The following is a 22326-nucleotide window of genomic DNA, read 5'->3' on the forward strand; positions in this document are numbered from 1 at the left end:
CTTTTGTGTTATGGATATGGGTATCTGCCATATGCTGGATGGTAATAAATATTCTCTCCTTGGCAATTATTCTCATAAAGAATCTCAAGAAAATTCATTACACATCAGCTGGGAGTTATGATTATCGAACTGTTGTGATCTTAAAGGTATTTGGTTCATGCTTATGCTAGTCGCACCAATGAAAGCGCTCCTCAATCGTTCCATTTCATATGCAAAATGAAATAATTTCTCCATAAAATGAAACTACTTCTGTTTTCGCTCGGTACTGCCCGGTGTGTCCGGGTCTGGTGGAAAATCGATTAAAATTTCTCCTCGCCAAATTAGCCGCGTCTGATTCACGCGATCGATTGTGAGTGACCTGCAGGCCTCACACTCGCGGACCTTTGCCACCAAAAGTCACAACGGTACGTGTAAAAGATCGCACAACAATAAGCAGCATGAGGTAAACAAGAGCACAATTTTCTATCACCTTGGGGCTCATCCTGTCTGTATGTGTGGTTTTTCTCAAGATGTGGTTTGTTGGTGCTGCATTTGTTGGTTTCTGAAACTGCGGTACTGTGAGAGACTGTCCGGTGCGTCTCCCATGGCTCTCTTCGCCACGATCGCGCACCAACATCGTCGTGCGAGGGCAAAAAACTCAAGTTATAAATTCCAATTTAGAAAGAGCTGCTCCGACGCACATCAGGCTCTTGATCACGTTCCTACCGAATAAACGGCAGCCATGATTGCATCCCTTACCACGCGTCTGTAGTGGTGCGATCGGTCCTGCGTGTCGCTCAGTTGAGCGTGCTCTGGGAGAGATCTGTAAGCTGCTCTCAACGGACAGAGAGCAAGCCTGGAGAGACCCACTTTGGATGCAAGGGTTGTTCGACCGAACTCCGGATACGTGGAATTTCTCAGAATTGAATAGCTGGCTCAGTCTCATGGTGGAATGCAAACGGCGAGTACACATCCGTGTTGGGATTTTCCTCCAGAAAACGCATAACGTGGCTACATTTGAGGTCACGAAACTAGAATCACAAGCGCATTAGAATCACATCACAGTGGTAAAGTGTATACCTCCGGTTTATCTCGAGTGTGTTGAAAGTTCACAGCGATCGTGAATCTGCTGTTGGGGAAGTGCTTTGGCAAATAATGATCCCCGCATAAAATACCGTCGGGAAGAAGTAAAAAATGTGATCCCGTGAATACTAAACAAAAATACAGCTGTTTGCTTAATTCCACCTAATCGCTAGTACTGAGCTATTCGATGAATAAATAAAATGACATAGGAATAAAAGCAGAAATGGCAGTGCATACCAAGTGTAGTTGTTTTGTGCTTGGCGGTTTTCAATGCAGATAAATGTGAATGTGAAATGCCGTCGGCAAAAGCGTGAAGCTTCGATAAGTGTTTTCGCTCTAATCGTTCGTTCCGTGCAAACAATATTGTGGTGCCTGTTGAGATGTAGCTCAAAACACTGTGCGATGTGATAATTTAAACGTCTTGTTCGTGATTAAACGATCCGTTGTGCAAAATATGCAAATGAAATGTTACAGATTGCAAATTGAACCGGAGTGCAAAATCCATTGTGCCGTTAAGCCTTGTTATAAATTGCGTAGTGTCAAGTGCTTCTTAATACCGTTGTGCAATGGTTAAGTTGTCTTGTATGAGATTCGATGCTGTGAACATCCAACTAAAGCGTTTGCTAAACAAGTGTGTCAGCGTAACCAAGTACAGTTTAAAAGTGAGGTGAATGGAATAAAAAAGGGGAAAGTTGAAAAAAAAACAGTGCTTTAATCAAAAACATGATTACCCAGATCCGATTAACAACTTGTCGCGTGTAATGTGTTGCTGAAGAGTGGTGGCGATCGATCATCACTCAATCCCGTGTTGCGTGTGATAACTGTTGGAGGCCATTTGTGCCGTGAGGTGTGTGCGTGCGTGTATGTGATACTGTGTTTGGTGTGAACAGGCCGATACCAAGCAATACATCAAAATGCGCCCCTCACCGGCATTGTTGACGATGATGTTCGGCACCATATTCGGTGTGTTCGGAGCCTCGCTTAGCAAATCCTTGGTAAACCAAGCGCCCGACGAGTGCCGGTGGGACGGTTACACCGAGGACGATTTGACACTACTCTGCCGGCTAAGGACTATCAATAGTGAGCTGGAAAACACCAACTTCAGTGTGTTGCATCCCGAGAATACCGTCCGGCTGCGGTTACAATGCAACGATGGACTGTTTTTCCAAAGCAGCTTAAGTCCGGGCAGCTTCAAACAGCTCACCAAACTGCATTCGCTGTCGATCGAGTATTGCAAAATTGCTAACCTAAGTGAAGGTTCCTTCCAAGGGTTGAAACAGCTCACCAACCTGACGCTGCGAACGCACAACACCGACTGGTCATCGATAAGTCTGGACATTGCGCCGCAAGTGTTTAACAGTGAGCTTTCGAAGCTGCAACGGCTAGATCTTAGCCAGAACAACATGTGGAGTGTGCCGGATGGGTTTATCTGTTCGCTGCCGCGGCTAACCAATCTTAACCTCACTCACAATCGGTTGCGTGACCTGTCCGTGTTCCATTTCAGCGCGTCACTGAGTACGCGGCTGTCGAAAAAGTGTGGCAGCTCCATCGTTACCCTCGATTTGTCCCACAACACCATCGACAATCTGCCGCCCGCCATATTTTCCGGCCTGGGCAAGCTAACCGAACTACGGTTGCAGAGCAACGGTCTCAACTACATCGCCGATCGTGCATTCGAAGGGCTTGTGTCCTTGTCGCGGTTAGAAATTTCCCTCAACCGGCTCACCAATCTACCACCGGAGCTGTTTTCCGAGGCGAAACACATCAAAGAGATCTATCTGCAGAACAACAGTTTGAACGTACTAGCGCCGGGTATTTTCAGCGACCTCAAGCAGCTGCTTGTGCTGGACCTGTCGAACAACGAGCTTACATCGGAGTGGATCAATCCCGCCACATTTCGTGGGTTGGCCAAGCTGATTCTTCTCGATCTGTCGAACAACAAAATCTCCAAGCTCGAACCCACTATCTTTCGCGATCTGACCAGCTTGCAGGTGTTGCGAATGCAGGAAAACTTCATTGAAAGTATAGCCGAAAACACCTTCCTCGGTCTAGCGGCGTTGCACACGGTGATTCTGTCGAACAATCGTTTGTCCACGATCGATCATTTTACCTTCAGTGGGCTGAAAAGCTTGACGCTGCTCTCGTTGGATTACAACCGCATATCTCGCATCGATCGGCAGGCATTACGCAATCACTCCACATTGCAGGAGCTGCATTTGAACGGGAACAAGTTGCTGCAGGTTCCGGATGCACTGTACGATGTGCCACTGCTGCGTACGCTCGATCTCGGAGAAAATCACATTTCGAGCATCGATAACGCTAGCTTTCGACACATGGCCCATCTGTACGGTTTGCGGCTGACAGAAAACAATATCGAAATCATTCGACGCGGTACGTTCGAGACAATGAAGTCACTTCACATCCTCAATCTGTCCCAAAACCGGCTGAAAATGGTCGAACAATCGTCCTTCGATAACAACACAAAGCTGCAAGCGATTCGGCTGGACGGGAACTACCTGACGGACATTGCCGGGCTCTTCACCAAGCTGCCCAACCTGCTGTGGCTCAACATCAGCGACAATCATCTGGAGGTGTTCGATTACGCGCTCATACCCACCGGTCTGCAGTGGTTAGATATTCACGCGAACAAAATCACCGAACTTGGTAACTACTTCGAGATCGAGTCGCAGCTAGCACTGAGCACTATTGACGCCAGCTCGAACCAGCTAACCGAGATCACCGGAAGTGCGATACCGAACAGTGTGGAGCTGCTGTACCTCAACGACAACCTTATCTCCAAGGTGCAATCGTACACGTTCTTCAAGAAGCCCAACCTGACCCGGGTGGATCTATTCGGCAACAAGATCACCACGCTCGATCCGAACGCGTTGCGCATCTCGGCCGTGCCCGATGACCGTCCCCTGCCGGAGTTCTACATCGGTGGCAATCCCTACCAGTGCGATTGCAATCTGAACTGGCTGCAAAAGAGTAACATCGATTCACGGACACAGCCCCGGTTAATGGATCTCGATAGCATCTACTGCAAGCTGCTGTACAACCGGGGCCGAACGTACGTGCCGCTCGTCGAAGCGATGCCAAATCAATTTCTCTGCAAGTATGACACACACTGCTTTGCCCTCTGTCACTGTTGTGACTTTTACGCCTGCGACTGCAAGATGGAGTGTCCGAAGCAGTGCACCTGCTACCACGACCAAAGCTGGAGCTCGAACGTGGTCGACTGCTCGCGAGCCGGCTACGATGATCGACTGCCCGATCAGATCCCGATGGATTCGACACAGATTTATCTTGATGGAAACAATTTCCGGTCGCTCAGCAGTCACGCGTTTCTGGGCCGTAAACGGCTGAAGATCCTCTTCCTGAACGGTTCGAACGTGGAAATGGTGAGCAACCGTACGTTTTACGGGCTGAAGGAGCTCGAAATTTTACAACTCGATCACAATCTGCTTACCGCGCTGAATGGGTTCGAGTTCGAGGGGCTCGACAATCTGAAGGAGCTGTTCCTGCAGTACAATCGCATCACGCTGATCGCAAATCACACGTTCGATCATTTGCACGGTCTGAAGATCCTGCGACTAGATCACAATCGCATCGTCGAGTTTAACGTATGGCATTTGCCGAAGCAGCTGAACGATATCAGGCTTGCGTTTAATGCCTGGTCCTGCGAATGTGATTACGTGACGCGGTTCCAGGAGTATCTCAAGACGTACGATTTTGTTCGCGATCGGCACAAGATAAGATGCGCATCGTACGTTTCGAGCAATGCGACGGTCGGTGTGCACAATGGCACATCTCAGGCCGCCGGTGGCAACGCTCCCGCTGCCGAAGATGCGCTACCCGATGGCAGTACCGGTGACTTCCTGGTGTATTACGATAACAGTTCCACGCTCTGTACCGGCGCGATCCCGCTCGAAAATGTGATCAACGGAAACTTGACCTCGCGAAAAACGATTCTCTCGCCGCAACCGATCGAGGGCTACATTCCGTTACTGGTAACCGGTCTTTTCGGGTTTTCTTTGGTGATCATTCTGACGCTGGTGCTGTTCGTGTTCCGGCAGGAAATGCGCGTCTGGTTTCATTCCAAGTTCGGTGTGCGCCTTTTCTACCGGAATGCCGATATCGACAAAAACGAGCGCGACAAGCTGTTCGATGCGTTCATATCGTACAGCTCGAAGGATGAAGCATTCGTCGCGGAAGAGCTGGCCCCGATGCTGGAGAACGAAGACCCGTCCTATAAATTGTGCCTGCACTATCGCGATTTTCCCGTCGGTGCGTACATTGCTGATAACATCCTGCAGGCGGTAGAATCGTCCCGGCGCACCATTATGGTACTTTCCGAGAACTTTATCAAATCCGAATGGTGTCGGTTCGAGTTCAAGTCGGCCCACCATCAGGTGTTGCGAGACCGGCGTCGGCGGTTGATTGTTATTTTGCTCGGTGAGGTACCACAGAAGGATCTCGATCCGGACATTCGATTGTATCTCAAGACCAACACGTACCTACAGTGGGGTGACAAACTGTTCTGGGAAAAGCTCCGGTTCGCGCTGCCCGATGTCCCCAATAACCAGCGAAGACAGCATCAGCAGAATATCTCACTGACACATTCAAATGTTCGCAACAGCTATCAGCTTACCCGGGTTGCTCCAAGTAACCGCACCAATAATCAACTCGCTGCCCAGCATCCGGACCCCCGATCGCAACCACGCTCCCCTGAGTACCATTCTGCCGCAGCGCAACCACTGCCGGCCCACGGTACGGAAATGCAAGCGCAACAACTTCACGGTAGCCAGCAGCAGCCGCAACAGCAGCAGCAGCAGCATCAACCGCAGTCCACACAAGCGCAATTAAGAGCCTCTGCTCCGCTGAACACATCGCCCAGAACAGTTGGCATCCATATCTAGAAGCTCGTTAGTGTGCGGAAAAAGGTCCGACTGAGTTGTGAAGCATTTCTTTGTACATAAATTATTTCCAGAGAACAATACGCACGAGCACCAAAACGTGTCTATGCATGTAAATATAACATATGATATTCATAACCGTCTTAGACGTTTCCGTTGTAATCTGGAGTTGTGCACGCAAATGAAATTGTGATATTAACACTTGTAAGGTATTTGTAAACACACGGATCTAAGCTTGTTGTCGAGATTTTAAGTAGTTAAAGCTCTTTGTGTTTTATTAGGGCGTCTGGGACCCTATTTGCAGGTGGAACTGTAAATAAATTATCATGGTGCTCAGTATTGTTGAGCTCAGCTTGAGATTCATCACCGTAAAATACCACAATAACCAATGCAATAAAGCACGAAAAGCGTGCCATTCATTCATACTCCTTAAACATCAGACCACAGCATCAGTGCTAAGAGTGAAAATGGCACAACCTCTCTAAGATCTGCTCATCCCTGTCTCCTATGTAACTACAAAATACAACAGAAACATCTAAACACAATGCGGCACAAGTGTATTATTTTTAGATCCTATTGTGTTGAGCAATTTACGATCATTGTTGTCACTGTTTAACCTTCTAAATACAATGAAATCAAAATGATGTTTTAATACTTCAATACATATTGCCGAAGAAACAATCTGACACGGTGGCACGCTAAGGCAATAGGCTGTTATTTGCTCATAGATTTTATACTCTGTCTAGTCAAAAGCATGTAAGAAACAAATGCACATAGCGAATGATATAGAAACCGATCAATGATCGGACTCTTGTGTGCAAATTTGGAAAACTAGTACTTGAACACTCGAATGATAAGCATGACACATGAGTGCACTAGAATAAACGTTGTGAAATTCCATTATTCCTACTACTAATATATACAGATGAAGACTGATGTAAACTGCTTGAATATTGAAGCTATACAATTCCAATACTCAACTCCATCATTAAGTTTCTAGCCCGGGACAAAGCTACTGTTTTAAATGTATGCTATCAGATTGCCTTTCCCAATAATGTTCTCTCTCTCTCTCTCGCTGTCCTTTCTGTCTTGCTTTTGCGTCAATTAAGCAATCATAAAGCCAATCGAAGCACTAGCAATATTACGTTAACATCTGAATTGATTTGACACCTACACCTCGTCGTAGTCTTAGCAATAAATGCAATAAAATCAGTGTACGTGATAGGTAACAAAACCCTTCCAGTCCTAACTACAAACGATGGCAACAGCATTTGCTTACTTCAAAGGTTTTAACGAAATGTGTATAACAACGACTAGCAGAAATTAATAGAAAGTCAAATGAATACAGGTTAATATTAGTCGCATCACTGCAAACAATTAAAGCAATTGTTGCGTTTGTAATTGTTGTCAAAAGTGAGCACAACATTTCCTATGAAGGTCTTAGCGAAGGATTTCAGTGTCAGCTTATGTCCTTATGTCGTAAATAAATTATTGTTTGGCGAAACGTTTCGCACAGAACTGACTAGAGAAAGTAAACGAAATTCGGTCTATAAAGTGTCCTTCACAATGCGTAGTAAAACTGAACTGCCTAATACGAAGTATTGTTAGCAAAATGTAGTATATTCAATTGAAATAAACCCCACACACCAGGAATGCCTGTTTTTAAAACAAACTATTTTCATGCATTCGACTTTTTCTTCCCTTTTTACGTAAAAATTACACGATTAAAGAGAAACAAGTTAATTTAACTCGCTGATGGTAAGTAATCACAAGTTATCACAACTTTCGGGACAATCGAAAGAAAGTTTCAAATCAAAAGACTTCAACGACTGCCCAACAAGCGACGAACCCTACGCGTGTGCATGCGCGTGCGTCTTTTATGGGTGCTTTTTAAAATTCATATCTTCTTTATCACGAACGAGCTGTGTTAGCCGAACTGAAATAAAAAAATACAAACTGCTCACGTTATCTCTACGGATGTGATTGAAGTTTTCACATCGTTACTTTTCTGTTCACTGGCCGCACGAACGAGAGCGTTATCGTGTTTTCGCTTGGTATAGAATCTTTATATGCGGTTAATTTGATTTTATGTTCATCCTCCACGGAACCAGCGATAAATTGAAGCACTATTGTTAACTATTTTATGTATCTGCATCTTCAAACATAAACGCATCCTAAACACACCGTGGTGCCACAATGCGCAACCAGTGCTCACGTGGATGAAAGCAAACATGTCGAAGCGGTGAAGCTTTTCCTCACATTTCTTCGCTGTTTTCGTACGCTTCTACAAACTATCTCAAACATACAATTGAAAAAGGAGATGAACGGAAATACAAAAAAAATGGGCAGCATCAACAAAAGCATCTACCCCGTCATCGTTATCTGATCCACTGACGCGAGCGCTTAGCAATTTGATTCAGATTTGTATCGGAAATCATAGATTCAAACGAACCGAATCCTCCTTCACTTTTGCTCTTCATGTACCGTGCTACCACATTGTGTAATTTTGTTAGATTGCCTTTCGAGTATGTCGAAATCTTCTGCAAACCGAACGCGGCCGAAAAGGCATCCACCAACAACTCAGAAGAACTATAGCAGTGATTAAATCGAATTAAAGGGTAGAAGCATAATAGCCAAACGGATGAGCGGACTAGATGGTAGAAGCAGCAGCAGCAACAACAAAAAATGGTCCGGATGTGCCACTTCCAACGGTAGAACTAATGAATCTAGCGAGAGCATGTAACAAATCATATTGCCCTAATGATAACCCTGCCTCACCCAGCAGAATCTCAGCCAAAATAGAGACTGCAATCGAAAGTAATGCTACATACCCACCGTTTCGTATGTGGCCAAACGGGTTATTGGGGCGTAAATTACGTCAACAAGCTTTCTTATGCGTCATGCGCTAACGTTTGAAAATGAGCCCCGAAATCATCCGCGTTATATTATTTTCTATTGCACTTTTGCAACCCTCCTCAAAAATGATACGTTGCTTTGTATATTGCCGTACCTAGCCGGACCAGCTCCGCAGCGGGTAAAAACCCACATCGTATCGAATTTAAATTTGTACAAACCAAACACCACACGACCCGAGCGAGAAACCGGGACCCCAAAGCACACGCTAGCACGCCCATAATTTATTCTAATTAAATAGTACTGTCCACATAAATTTTGACTTCATTTCGGACACGGCGGCTGCGGCGGCGGCTGTTGTGATCGATCCTAGCTCAATCTTAGCTCAACAAGGTGTGGATCTTGCTCGTCAGACTGCCACAAGCGTTCCATTTCACCAATTCTACGACTGGTGGTCATTCTAAAAACCAAATAAATTGTTTCAAACCGTGAAAAATACGTAGGTTTCACCTTTTTATGCGAGTCTAACGATGCGTGGCCCCGACTCGTTATTCCCAGGGAGCATCCAGTGGAGTCTGTATTTCAACCCCCGGGGGCCAACCGTCGCTTTTTGCCTCCCCATTTTTGCTTGGTTTTGTTAGTTATTCCGATTCGTGGCACCTTCCCCGCCAAGACATAAATTGCTACATTAGCAAGCGGCATAAAAAAGGGGGTGAAAGATCTTAGATGGTACCGTTTTTATTGTTATATTATTTTAATTTGGTTCACAAACTACAAAACTTCCACACCGGATCCGGCACACGTTACCGGACGGTACTAGCGAACCAGCATCTAATTCCTTCATCTGCGACGGAATGATAATTTCAGCTCTTTCAGCGGAAATGGCATGCGGGAATGGCACGCGGAATTCATTTGATTTATTTCATCACTATTATGAAAACGTTACACTGCGGTAGCTTCACTTCACTCTGAGTGACCTCGTACTTCCGGTCTGCCTGCGGCCCGTGAACCGAATGCCGGGGTTCCGATTCGGTAAATGCTTTGATGTGCCGTCCAGCACCTTCGTTTTATTTATCCTTCGAAATTGACATACGCGCGCGCTGCGTTCTGCCTTTGCCCACCTGCATGACCAATTTTCGTTTTCTCCATTTAAATATAAAACATTTCCTTTTTTTTATAATCTACCATTCAGCCGGCCGGCCCTGCCCGGTTCCTGCAACCTTCCCGGTTCGATACAGGTAGCACTCGTTGGATGATAATTAATTCACTGTTAATAGTGTTATGCTTTTCTTTGTTCGCGTCCCACACATTAGGGATATCTACACGCATAGTTGGAAATTTCTTTAGCGCCATTTCTTCTCCGCTTGACCGTTGAGTGGCTTAACTTCCCCATAAACATACAGCGGCGTTAACGGAAGTGTTCGCACCTTCTGCAGGGCACTCATCCCGAACGGGCATGTTGGTAATTGATGTTTGTTAAATTGTTTATTTGTGTGCTGTATGCTAAACATTTGTTGGGTAGTTGCAATTGTTTTCTTCAAATGCAGCACAACACAAGCGAAGAATAGAAGCTGTTGGTTATGGCAAATAGTTGTGGTGTGTCGTTAAATTGAGTCATGCTTAAACAAACTATTGCAAGACTTAATTGACAGGGAAAATAGTAAATTAATCAAAGGAAGGAAAAATAGAATTCCTATGACACTTACTGTCTACGGCACTAAATTAAAGATCATTGTGATATCACTTCCCACCGTGGGGTGCAGCAAACAAAAGAAGACATTGAAAGAAAGCCTACGAGCACACAACAAATTAGGTAACTGTAATCCTGAGAGTCTAGTCGATTTCTCAAACCCGGCTTCTTAGTCAAGCCTGTGAACACGAACAACGCAGAACTTGATCGTCATTGGATTTTAATTGATTTTCCACCGAACGCTTGTTTGGCACAAAATGCGAGCTCTGTATACAGCTTGATTCATTGGTTTTATCAAATCCACCACATATATTGCTAGTCAACCCTCTCCAAAACAGGCGACTCATCGATCTACACGCATCGCGAGTTTTGATCAACAATGTTCATTGAGCCGATCTTCTTGTTCATTTTACCCGCCAAGAATTATGCTTAAATCAATCTAGATAGGAATAAATTCGAAACAAGCGCGCGATGCCCAAATATGCATAGAAGCGAACCTCCAGATAACTGGAACCACCGGACGAAAAACCCCCGGGTCCGAGTTTTGGAAAGGAGATAAAAAAGAACAAATCATTTGTCGATAATAAATTATTTTCCATCGTTTGGCATGGAAGCCCGAAAACGCTTTTCAAATATGTTCGATCGATTCTGTTTTTTTTTTTATTATTTTTTTTTTGCTTCATCTCAACATCCTCTCCTTCGCCCAATTCCATGGTCATTCCATTTTCTTTTCTTATCTTTCGTACGTTTGCTACTTCATTATACCTATTTCCTCTATTGGAACAGCGCCGCTGTCTGCTAAATTGTTTTCTATATTAACCCAATTCAGTCATCTTGACATACCGATGACTAGATCTGCCTCCAGATGCCTTTACCCGTGGCTGAATACTTCATTCCTGCTAAGCTTCATTCCGTTACCGTTCAGAAGTTGACGGCATATTTTAGCGGAGTTTTAGGCGACAAAACGCTTTTCAATCACCAACCGAGCTGCTTTCGATCGGCTTTACGTCTATTTTTTTCGCTTCTTACCTGTCATGCCCTTTTCAAGCCGGCCCATAACCCCCACGTGTAATTGATTAGCTGATTGAATGCTCAGCCGGGCATCTTTATCGTTTAATTGATTTTCTCTACCCCCGTTAAGGAAGTGGCGATGTACGCGCATTTTGATGGTGGAGCAAAAGATGATGATAAATGAAAATTACTGCTACCACGCTAACGATCAGCTTCAACTTTCAACTTTAGCGCAAAGGTTAAACGGGTTTCGGGGAGTAATGTTACAAAATTGCATGCACACATTATAAACGGTTGGTGTCGGTGGGTCGATAGAATGAAATTCACCCACCACCGGATGGAACAGAACGGTTGTGTGGGCCCCGTGAAAACCATAGATAAATAAATAAAATTCCACAAACTATCCAAAACTACGCTCATAATAAATCTTCTGGTCTGTTAATTTGAAAATGATAGCCTTACATGCCGTCATTTATCGAAAGGGTCTTCTGCTATCATGCAAGTCACGAGATATTCGTTGTTGTTTTTTTTTTTTCGTCAGTCTCGTACGCTACACGGGCCCGGCAACCGCGCACCACCGTTGAACACTATGTTGCAGGTGAAGCCGAAGGAACGATTTATAAAGCGCCTGGACAGAAGGGGCAGCGACCAATGGACCAATTTAAAATGATGCCAAGTATGTAAGAGGAAGCGGGATCACGATACGACGCACACAAGTCGTCGCGATCGCTGCGGATCGATTTCACGGCGAAACAAACAGCACACAAGCCGGTGGACAGCGAGCGGGAAGCAAAGCGGAACCGGTTTCTTGTCATCAGCGGGCAGGATTTGATGAAAGATAGTTGATCGTTTCTTTACCGTCTGCGCGATGGTTTCATCATTTCGAAGCGCGATGTAAAATATAAATATTTATAATCATCTCCAGTAACATGCAAAAGGTTCACCGGTCGGACGGTTTGGATGTATTGTTTTTTCATTCCTTCTCCAGGCTCATCAGATCGGTTAGAATTTCACGGAATGACAGCCAAATTTATCTAACCAGAAAAGTGTGCCTTTGCGAGCATCTACCTTATTAGTTTGTAATTAAGAGTCATATTTGGTGCCCTTTTTTGTTTTGTTCACTCTCCACGCAACACCAACAACAACAAAAAAACAAAACACAGTCAAGAATAGCATGAATGCATTTCTCAACTCGGTACACAATCGAATCGGGTTCGGTTTCTAGTGCTCGTGGTTCGCAAACACCATAAAAACGAACTTCACCAAGAATCACGCCCCTGCAAACCCAGAAGCAATAACTAGCTGGCTGCATACAACATTAATTCGCAAGCCGATCGAGGACGGCTTTTTTATGAATTACGCTACGATCGAACCTCAAAACCATTCAAACACAACGACGCCGTCTGACATAAACACCGAAGTTGGTGGAAGCTGTAACACCAACAAAGACAACGCGACTCCGCACCGGTGTCGACACGAGTCACCGGAGGTTGGGTACGAGCGAATGGCAAGTATGCTGATGTTGATGCAAATCCCTGATCATACCAACGAGATTACCGGACTCCGGACTTAGGGATCGATAGCTTCTTCTTATCGCACTGGGAGCTACGTGTACGTACATGAATGTGTTTTCCTGTGTTGTATTTATTGTTTGCGACTTTGATTTGTAGCTGGTTGTTTCTTCGCATTACTCACCTTCACCCTGGCCACCCCCCATCGGGGTGTACCACCGGCTGTCGGAACAAATAACATTGTCCCCATGACTTCTACTGTCCACCCACTGCCAGAGTGCTGCATGTCGGCAGCAACCTCAACCGAACCGTGGGGACCCAGAAGTCAGTTTGGTTGGCTGCTTTTTTGTGCCTTTGGCTGTCGTTTCGATCAAAGACTGCAGTCTTCCCGCTTTTTGTCCGCGCTGATCGCTCCAAATGCCCACAGAATTCGTCGTTGCCCTTTGTCAGGCGACAACGACAACGAGCGATTTTATCTGCGAGTGAAGACATCTTACAGTGTCGCCTGCAACAACTACACCATAAGTTGTCGCTTTTTACCGTCGGGAGACAATGGGTAGAAGACGGGTCCGGGTATCCGGTACGATACAGAACCCAACTAGCCTTCGCATTACTTATATTTTGCTTACGCTTCGACATAGGTTTGCGCGTGCGTTTTTCACGCGACTCTTTGCACCATGACCGTCGGTCAAAGCACTTGGGCTTGGTAATAACATTATTGTCTTCCTGTGGCTATAGCTGTTCAATTTTACTTGCTGTCTTCGCTAAGTGTTTTCCATTGCTTTGTGGGGGTCAATCTAACATCACAAATATTCTTTCCCTGTGAACAGTCTACGCTTCATTGGTAGGTTTTTTTTACTGTCGACGTTCTTCCACTGCAGTAAGCTCAGCTAATCAAGGTTTGCTTTTGCAATTATTTTAAGCCTTCGAAATGAGCTGGATCTCCATTAAGCTGTACTTTGCAAGGGGTGCATTAGTTGTGCTGTTCCATTTCGTACTTCGTAAAACTTTACCACCTTTTGAGAAGCATAAATCTTCACAAATGGATATTTGCACCAATCATTTATTTTACCATCACCATCTCGATCAAAGGAGGTGTTTTTGCCAAAAAAAAAAACGAAAAAAGGCAAGAACCCATAACAATGGAATCGGATGACAAAAACCATACACAATTTCACGTTTCGTCGGACGTTGGAAAACATTTGAATAATACAAATTCCTTACGTTGCCGATATGTATTTTGAATAATACTGCAACAGCATGAATCGCTAAACAAACGAATGCCGGAATGTTGCACAGTATTTACATCATGTTTTTTTTTTCTCAGGCAAGACAGCAAGTCTTTTACTTTTGGTCAAGTTGCACGTTGATTTGAAACATTTGCAACGTTTTCTCTGTCACCGGACAAAACGGATGCCCCCAATACACGTACGAATTGATTATTTTCTGCATACGTACAACCGAAATTTTCGATAATTTTATTCCACTACGTTCGATGATTGGTTGCAGTCGAACAGACCGGCCGGCCGGCCCAGTAGCTCGCATTAATGCGTTACATGCACTTTTGTTTCCATAAAATAGTCCACTCCGATTTGCACCACACCGTTACACCGTTGCGGACGGGGCACAGCAAGAAATAATTCGGCAGAAATTTAAATAATTCGTCGTCAAACCGCTCGCCTAACTTGCTCGAGGGGGTCATCTGTTGCTTCAAGTCGTTACTTGTTGTCCAACTCAAACAACAAAAAAAGCAAAACATTGTTCCGTTTTTCTTCTCATGATTGGATTTATGGTAACGAGGTCAGGAATTTGCTTGCGGTAACAGATTACAATATTCGTTTGCAATAAAAGAGAAATGCAAATTGTGACTGTTTGTACATATTTTTTGTTTTGTTTTGCTGGTTTATTCGAATGACGGCCAAACTGCTATTAACCATGCCCAACATCCGGAAGATAGTGGAAGGATACACCTTACCTTTTGCTTTGGTATACAAAGTTCATAAATTCATGCAGGCAATCAAGTTGAATAAGTTTCAGCTCTAGTGTTACGTCAAAACAACACACATATGCTATAATATCCAAACATTAAAGAACATCTGTCGAATGAGAAATGATGAAAAATCCCCTGTGTGAAATTTAATAATAAATACAAGATATATAACGAAGCTTTTAAGTCCTTTTTTAACTAAATGATTAAAACTACCGCGGTTTTAACTAAATGATAAAAATTGTGAAATAGCTTAGTCCTGCTATCCAATGCATATCCTACAAAATTACTCTAATGATTCTTCTATCCAACGGAATCAAGAAGAGGAAATAATAATCGCTCCTATTTTAACTCGTATTTTAACTATTGCTGGAATTTAACAGAACGACTCACAATTTTTTTTGATAATATCATATTCAACTAATGATATCATTATTTATTTGAACCGATTAACATCAACACCAACAACAAGTTTAATTCCCCATCAATCTTGTACTGAAAAACATTCAATGATTCTAACAGTTTATACCATTCACTGAAATGGGAAGCCTAGCCGGATTTCTCTGCATACTGATGGGGTAGTTTTGGTTTATGATACTCAAAAAATAGAAGCAATCTGTTAAAAAAGTGGACTTGCAATTAATAACAAACACTTTTCGGTTTCAAGCCAGATGGAACTAATACCATGCCATAGCTTAATTGCCTGGACATTAGAACTGATAAACATCGCTTCGCTAAAGTAAACATTTTTACCAAATTCATAATACAAATCAAAGAATAGTGCAAAAAGTTTAATCTATCCGGTACAATGGGACCATTCGGATCCCTATTCAGACTCACGAGGTACTTGATGATTGGTGTTATTTTAATTTTGCTACTTAAAGATACACCAATAAGCTGTGCTGGTGGTTCTTCGTATTCTATCAACATTAAAAAATATGTGTGTATCGATACGCCGTACAAAGAAACGACGCTTCTTTCTTGTAAAAGTATTCCGCGAAGAAATGCGCCTACGATGGTCCATTTGACATTACATGTTCCAAAGTTATACGATAACATTACAGTGAAAGTTATGTTGTTTTATAAATTCAGCACTTATCTACCATTCCTGTTTACCATAGAAGGAAATGCTTGTGAATTCATTAGACATCCTCCAAAGTTCAGCATTGAAAAGCACGTGTACGACGTTGTTCAAGATACAGCTCCAGAACTGCTAGCTCCTTGTCCAACGGGCGTGAGTAATACTAACAAATGAAATCCCAAGTTTGTTCTTTCTAACTCGATTTCCTGTTGTAGAATCGCACCTACAACCTTACTTGGTACCTTGAAGATCGACATGCGCCAAAGCACATCCCAGCAGGGGAATACAAACTGCAGATTAAATTGATAGCACGACACAATGTCACCATATTTGCATTGGATGTATATGGTGTAGTGCGTAATACAGGAATCGTATCCTCCTTTATGACATAGTGATGAGAATTGTGACGATTGAAACTTACAACATCACTAACAAAATAAAAAAACATCTTCCAAAACGTAAATTTTGCTGGGCTCGTGGCATTTACGATATGGATTCTTGGGTTACTTTGATCTCCCGCTACGTATATCTGGATAATCTGTACTGTTCATCACCAAACTAAATAGTAATTAACAGGAAATGAAAAAGAAAAGACTCCAAAAAAGAAAAAGACTCCTATTTCATGCATGCCTATTTCATAAAATCATGATCTCTATTTGATGATCTTTTGAATGATCAAATAAAAGAAATAAGACACCTGCTCAGAAATGCACCTGCAATAGAATGACTCTCGCAATGTGTCGATCTTGTCCAGCCAGCCCTTGCAATTGGTCACACATAATCCGAAGTAAGCAGCGGTACCAACGGACAACTATGCATCAACCATCCAGTGCATATCCTACAACACTACTCTAATGTTTCTCTAAATAAACTATTGATTTAACTACTGCTGGAATTTAATAAAAAGACTCACAAATCATTTTAATAATACCATGTTCAAACGATAACAACTAATGATATCATTATTTATTTGAACCGATTAACATCTACACCAACAACAAGTTTAATTCCCCATCAATCTTGTACTGAAAAACATTCAATGATTCTAACAGTTTATTCCATTCACTGAAATGGGAAGCCTAGCCGGATTTCTCTGCATACTGATGGGGTAGTTTTGGTTTATGATACTCAAAAAATAGAAGCAATCTGTTAAAAAAGTGGACTTGCAATTAATAACAAACACTTTTCGGTTTCAAGCCAGATGGAACTAATACCATGCCATAGCTTAATTGCCTGGACATTAGAACTGATAAACATCGCTTCGCTAAAGTAAACATTTTTACCAAATTCATAATACAAATCAAAGAATAGTGCAAAAAGTTTAATCTATCCAGTACAATGGGACCATTCGGATCCCTATTAAGACTCACGAGGTACTTGATGATTGGTGTTATTTTAATTTTGCTATTAAAAGATACACCAATAAGCTGTGCTGGTGGTTCTTCGTATTCTATCAACATTAAAAAATATGTGTGTATCGATACGCCGTACAAAGAAACGACGCTTCTTTCTTGTAAAAGTATTCCGCGAAGAAATGCGCCTACGATGGCCCTTTTGACATTACATGTTCCAAAGATATACGATAACGTTATGGTGAAAGTTATGTTGTTTTATAAATTCAGCACTTATCTACCATTCCTGTTTACTATAGAAGAAAATGGTTGTGAATTCATTCGACATCCTCCAAAGTTCAGCATTAAAAAACACGTGTACGACGTTGTTCAAGACACAGCTCCAGAACTGCTAGCTCCTTGTCCAACGGGCGTGAGTGATACTAACAAATGAAATACCAGGTTTGTTCCTTCCAATCTATCTAGATTTCCTGTTGCAGAATCGTACCTACAACGTCACTTGGTCCCTTCAAAACCGCCATGCGCCAAACAACATTCCAGCAGGGGAATACAAACTGCAGTTCAAATTGATAGCACGACACAATGTCACCTTATTTGCAATGGATGTATATGGTGTAGTGCGTAATACAGGAATTGTATCCTCCTTTATGACATAGTGATGAGAATTGTGAAGATTGAAACATAAAAAGTTTTATAATAAATTAAACACATCTTCCAAAACGTAAATTTTGCTGGGCTCGTGGCATTTACGATACGGATTCTTCAGTTTCCTTGAGTACCCTCTGCGCATATCTGGATAATCTGTACTGTTCACCACCAAGCAAAAAAATAATTACAGGAAATTATTCCAGAAAAGAAATAGAATCCTATTTCATCCATGCCTATTCCATGAAATCATAATCTCTATTTGATGATCTTTTGAATGATCAAATAACAGAATTACGACACCTGCTCAGTAATGCACCTGCAATAGAATGACTCTCGCAATGTGTCGAACTAGTCCAGCCAGCCCTTGCAATTGGTCACAGATAATCCGAAGTAAGCAGCGGTACCAACGGACAACTACAGCGGAATCGGCCAACATCACAATTAAAGCAAACACTTCATTACATTTACACCATAAAGCAATTGGGCACATCAACCTGTGTGGTTATTCAACGGTTTATACTTCTCCGTAATATGGAAGTATTTGAATTCCTTCGCAAGCTGACAAGATATTTCATAATTATAGTTATATTAACTTCGCTACAAAATAATACACCAATAAGCTGTACCAGTGGTTCTTCGTATTCTGTGAAAGTTAAAAAATATGTCTGTATCGATACGCCATATAAAGAAACGACACTTCATTCGTGTAAAAGTATCCCGCGAAGAAACGAACCTACGATAGTTTCCGTGTCCGTAAATGTTCCAAAGATATACGATAACGTTATGGTGAAAGTTATGTTGTTCTACAAATTTAGTACCTATCAACCATTCCTGATTACCATAGAAGGAAATGGCTGTGAGTTTATTCGACATCCACCACAATTTGGAATTCAAAAGCATGTGTACGATATTTTTGTAGAAACAGCTCCAGAACTGCTAGTTCCTTGTCCAACGGGCGTAAGTATGAAAGCAGCAACATTTTGTAGTGGTATAACGACTGTTTTTTTGCTTTTCTGTTGCAGAACCGTACCTACAACATTACTTGGTACCTTCAGGATCGCCACGCACCAAACAACATTCCAGCAGGGGAATACAAACTGCAGTTCAAATTGATAGCACGACACAATGTCACCTTATTTGCAATGGATGTATATGGTGTAGTGCGTAATACAGGAATCGTATCCTCCTTTATGACATAGTGATGAGAATTGTGAAGATTGAAACATAAAAAGTTTTATAATAAATTAAACACATCTTCCAAAACGTAAATTTTGCTGGGCTCGTGGCATTTACGATACGGATTCTTCAGTTTCCTTGAGTACCCTCTGCGCATATCTGGATAATCTGTACTGTTCACCACCAAGCAAAAAAATAATTACAGGAAATTATTCCAGAAAAGAAATAGAATCCTATTTCATACATGCCTATTCCATGAAATCATAATCTCTATTTGATGATCTTTTGAATGATCAAATAACAGAATTACGACACCTGCTCAGAAATGCACCTGCAATACAATGACTCTCGCAATGATGGATGAAGTGATGGAAAAGTATAACGTATGCATGCCTTACCGTAACCATAGAGTTAAAATTTTACACAAGTTGTACTTATTTCCATTTTCATGACGACAAACCTATCGCTTTGAGGAACTAGTAGCTTGCTTAGTGTACTAGCTAGTACTAGTCTTCGTACAAGCCTCGCACCTCTACGGCAAAGTTGTTAGACCAGCGAAAAATCATTATAAAACCAGTTTCAAATAATTGATGCCAATCAAAACGACCATCATCACATTTAGAACAACAATTAATACAAACACTTCATTACATTTACACCACAAAGCAAATGGGCACATCAACCTGTGTGTTATACGGTTTATTCTTCTCAGTACAATGGAAGCATTCGAATTCCTTCACAAGCTGACAAAATATTTCATGATTATAGTTATATTAACTTCGCTACAAAATAATACACCAATAAGCTGTACCAGTGGTTCTTCGTATTCTGTGAAAGTTAAAAAATATGTCTGTATCGATACGCCATATAAAGAATCGACACTTCATTCGTGTAAAAGTATCCCGCGAAGAAACGCGCCTACGATGGTCCATATAATCATACATGTTCCAAAGTTATACGATAAAATTTTGGTGAAAGTTATGTTGTTCTACAAATTTAGTACTTATCAACCATTCCTCATTACTATCGAGGGAAACGCTTGTGAATACATTCGACATCCACCACAATTTGGGCTTGAAAAGCATGTGTACGATATAATTGAAGACACAGTTCCAGAACTGCTAGCTCCTTGTCCAACGGGCGTAAGTATTAAAACAGCAACACTATGTAGTGATATATCGATTGTTTTTTGCTTTTGTGTTGCAGAACCATACCTACAACATTACTTGGTACCTTCAGGATCGTCACGCACCGAAAAGTATTCCAGCCGGAGAATACAAACTGCAGTTTAAATTAATAGCACGACACAATGTCACCATATTTGCAATGGATGTATATGCTGTAATTCATAATATAGGAATCGTTTCCGCATTTATGAACCAATGACGAATACAACAAAGGTACATTTTTAAATGAACACAATTATGCCGTCTTCGTATTCATTGCGTTTTGATCTACTTGGCAACTGATTCACTAGACTTTTATTCACCTCGATCAGATCAGAGCGGTCCGGATGCAGTTTGATACCGGTAAAGTCGTACAGCACCGGACCGATCGTTCCTACAGTGTATTATGTATTATGTTATTTCACTTGACAGCTTGACTTGAAGCACTTGTAACAAGACTAATGTTCGTTCATGTTCGATAGACAGTGTTTGGCCGTAGAGGCCACTCCATCAATCGGAGGAACCTATTAAACCGAGGATGTCCGATTCAAAAAGAACCATGGCCAATAGAAAGAGAAACCCGATACAGCTAAATCGGCGAAGGAGGGCGCGATTTTTTTGGTTCCTTAAATAAAGGCAACGCAAAGGCATTCGATTTGACAAATAAACTACAATGCTAATATAAAACATTTTTGTCTGTTTTACTATGATCGTGCAGTGCTTCATGCACTGCACAGAACGCTGACACAAATCGCAACAATATGACTACCGGATACGGATGTTCATTATAAAACCACTTACAAAAAATGCATCCAATGAAAATTGTTACACTAATAGAGCAAGGGAACGGCCTGGCCGTTCAAAAGAAAATAAAATAACGAAGATCATGAGTACTGATAAACATCGCCGCGTACACTATATTTAAGAACTACGCAAATCAATAAACTGTACAGTATATACAGTGAAATGGGACCATTCGGATTACTTTGCAGAATGATGAGTTACTTGATCATTTGTGTTGGTTTAATTTCGCTGATGAAAGATGTACCAAAAACCTGTGCCGAAAATTCTTCGTATTCTATTTCCGTTAGAAAATATGTTTGCATCGATATGCCGTACAAAGAAACGATACTTCACTCCTGCAAAAGTATTCCGCGAAGAAACGCGCCTACGATGGTTTATGTGTCTTTAGAAGTCCCAAAATTATACGATCAAGTTAAATTGAAAGTGGTAATGTTCTACAAGTTCAGTACTTATCAACCATTCCTCATTACTATCGAGGGAAACGCTTGTGAATACATTCGGCATCCGCCACAATTTGGCGTAGAAAAGCACGTGTACAATATTATTGAAGAAACACTACCAGAGCTGGTAGAACCTTGTCCCGGGGGTGTGAGTAGTACAAATATAATTACCTACCCTATGTTTGTAGTTCATTGCTGATTATTGCCTTTATTACAGAATCGAACCTACAACATTACTTGGTACTTTCATAAAAGACATGCGTTGAAGAACGTTCCAGCAGGGCAATACAAACTGCGATTCAAACTGATATCATCACTTACAAGCAACACCTTATTTGGAATGGATGTATTTATCACAGTTCGTAATACCGGAATCATTTCCAGTTTTATGACCGAGTAATTAATAATAAGGTAACTGCATACACACAACAAATATGCAACCTTCTTTCTAGTGCGTGAATAACAGAACTATTGAGCAGTGCTAAACGCTAGTTGATTTAAAATCTTCTAGAGGTATGATCCATTGGTTTCATTATAGAATCCAGCTTCCTGGCCCTTTCTTGGACATTTCTCTGCCTTGTGCAACAAGAATGTATCTACCGGTGCTTTGAAACAATGGAATTTAAGTT

The 22326-nt window shown here is 42.1% G+C and overlaps 6 protein-coding genes across 6 annotated transcripts; all 6 read left to right on the top strand.

Annotated features, from left to right (window-relative positions):
• The first annotated feature begins 1976 nt into the window (after nt 1-1976).
• Nucleotides 1977-5981, top strand: LOC128297384 (toll-like receptor Tollo). The gene has a single exon (XM_053033015.1). It carries the CDS (start codon nt 1977-1979, stop codon nt 5979-5981), a length of 4005 nt encoding a protein of 1334 aa, XP_052888975.1.
• A 9857-nt stretch (nt 5982-15838) lies between these two features.
• LOC128300655 (uncharacterized) lies at nt 15839-16503 on the top strand. Its single transcript, XM_053036790.1, has 2 exons — nt 15839-16264; nt 16327-16503. The coding sequence occupies exons 1-2, from the start codon at nt 15839-15841 to the stop codon at nt 16501-16503; spliced, it is 603 nt and encodes a 200-aa protein (XP_052892750.1).
• A 946-nt stretch (nt 16504-17449) lies between these two features.
• LOC128300662 (uncharacterized) lies at nt 17450-18119 on the top strand. The gene is made up of 2 exons (XM_053036805.1): nt 17450-17875; nt 17943-18119. The coding sequence occupies exons 1-2, from the start codon at nt 17450-17452 to the stop codon at nt 18117-18119; spliced, it is 603 nt and encodes a 200-aa protein (XP_052892765.1).
• Nucleotides 18120-18642: 523 nt separating this feature from the next.
• Nucleotides 18643-19310, top strand: LOC128300665 (uncharacterized). The gene is made up of 2 exons (XM_053036818.1): nt 18643-19068; nt 19134-19310. Exons 1-2 carry the CDS (start codon nt 18643-18645, stop codon nt 19308-19310), a joined length of 603 nt encoding a protein of 200 aa, XP_052892778.1.
• Nucleotides 19311-20003: 693 nt separating this feature from the next.
• On the top strand, nt 20004-20673 carry LOC128300673 (uncharacterized). The gene is made up of 2 exons (XM_053036831.1): nt 20004-20429; nt 20494-20673. Exons 1-2 carry the CDS (start codon nt 20004-20006, stop codon nt 20671-20673), a joined length of 606 nt encoding a protein of 201 aa, XP_052892791.1.
• A 776-nt stretch (nt 20674-21449) lies between these two features.
• Nucleotides 21450-22097, top strand: LOC128300684 (uncharacterized). Its single transcript, XM_053036842.1, has 2 exons — nt 21450-21845; nt 21915-22097. Exons 1-2 carry the CDS (start codon nt 21450-21452, stop codon nt 22095-22097), a joined length of 579 nt encoding a protein of 192 aa, XP_052892802.1.
• The last annotated feature ends 229 nt before the right edge of the window (nt 22098-22326 follow it).

This window comes from Anopheles moucheti, chromosome 2 (assembly GCF_943734755.1).
Source record: "Anopheles moucheti chromosome 2, idAnoMoucSN_F20_07, whole genome shotgun sequence".
Lineage (NCBI taxonomy): Eukaryota > Metazoa > Arthropoda > Insecta > Diptera > Culicidae > Anopheles > Anopheles moucheti.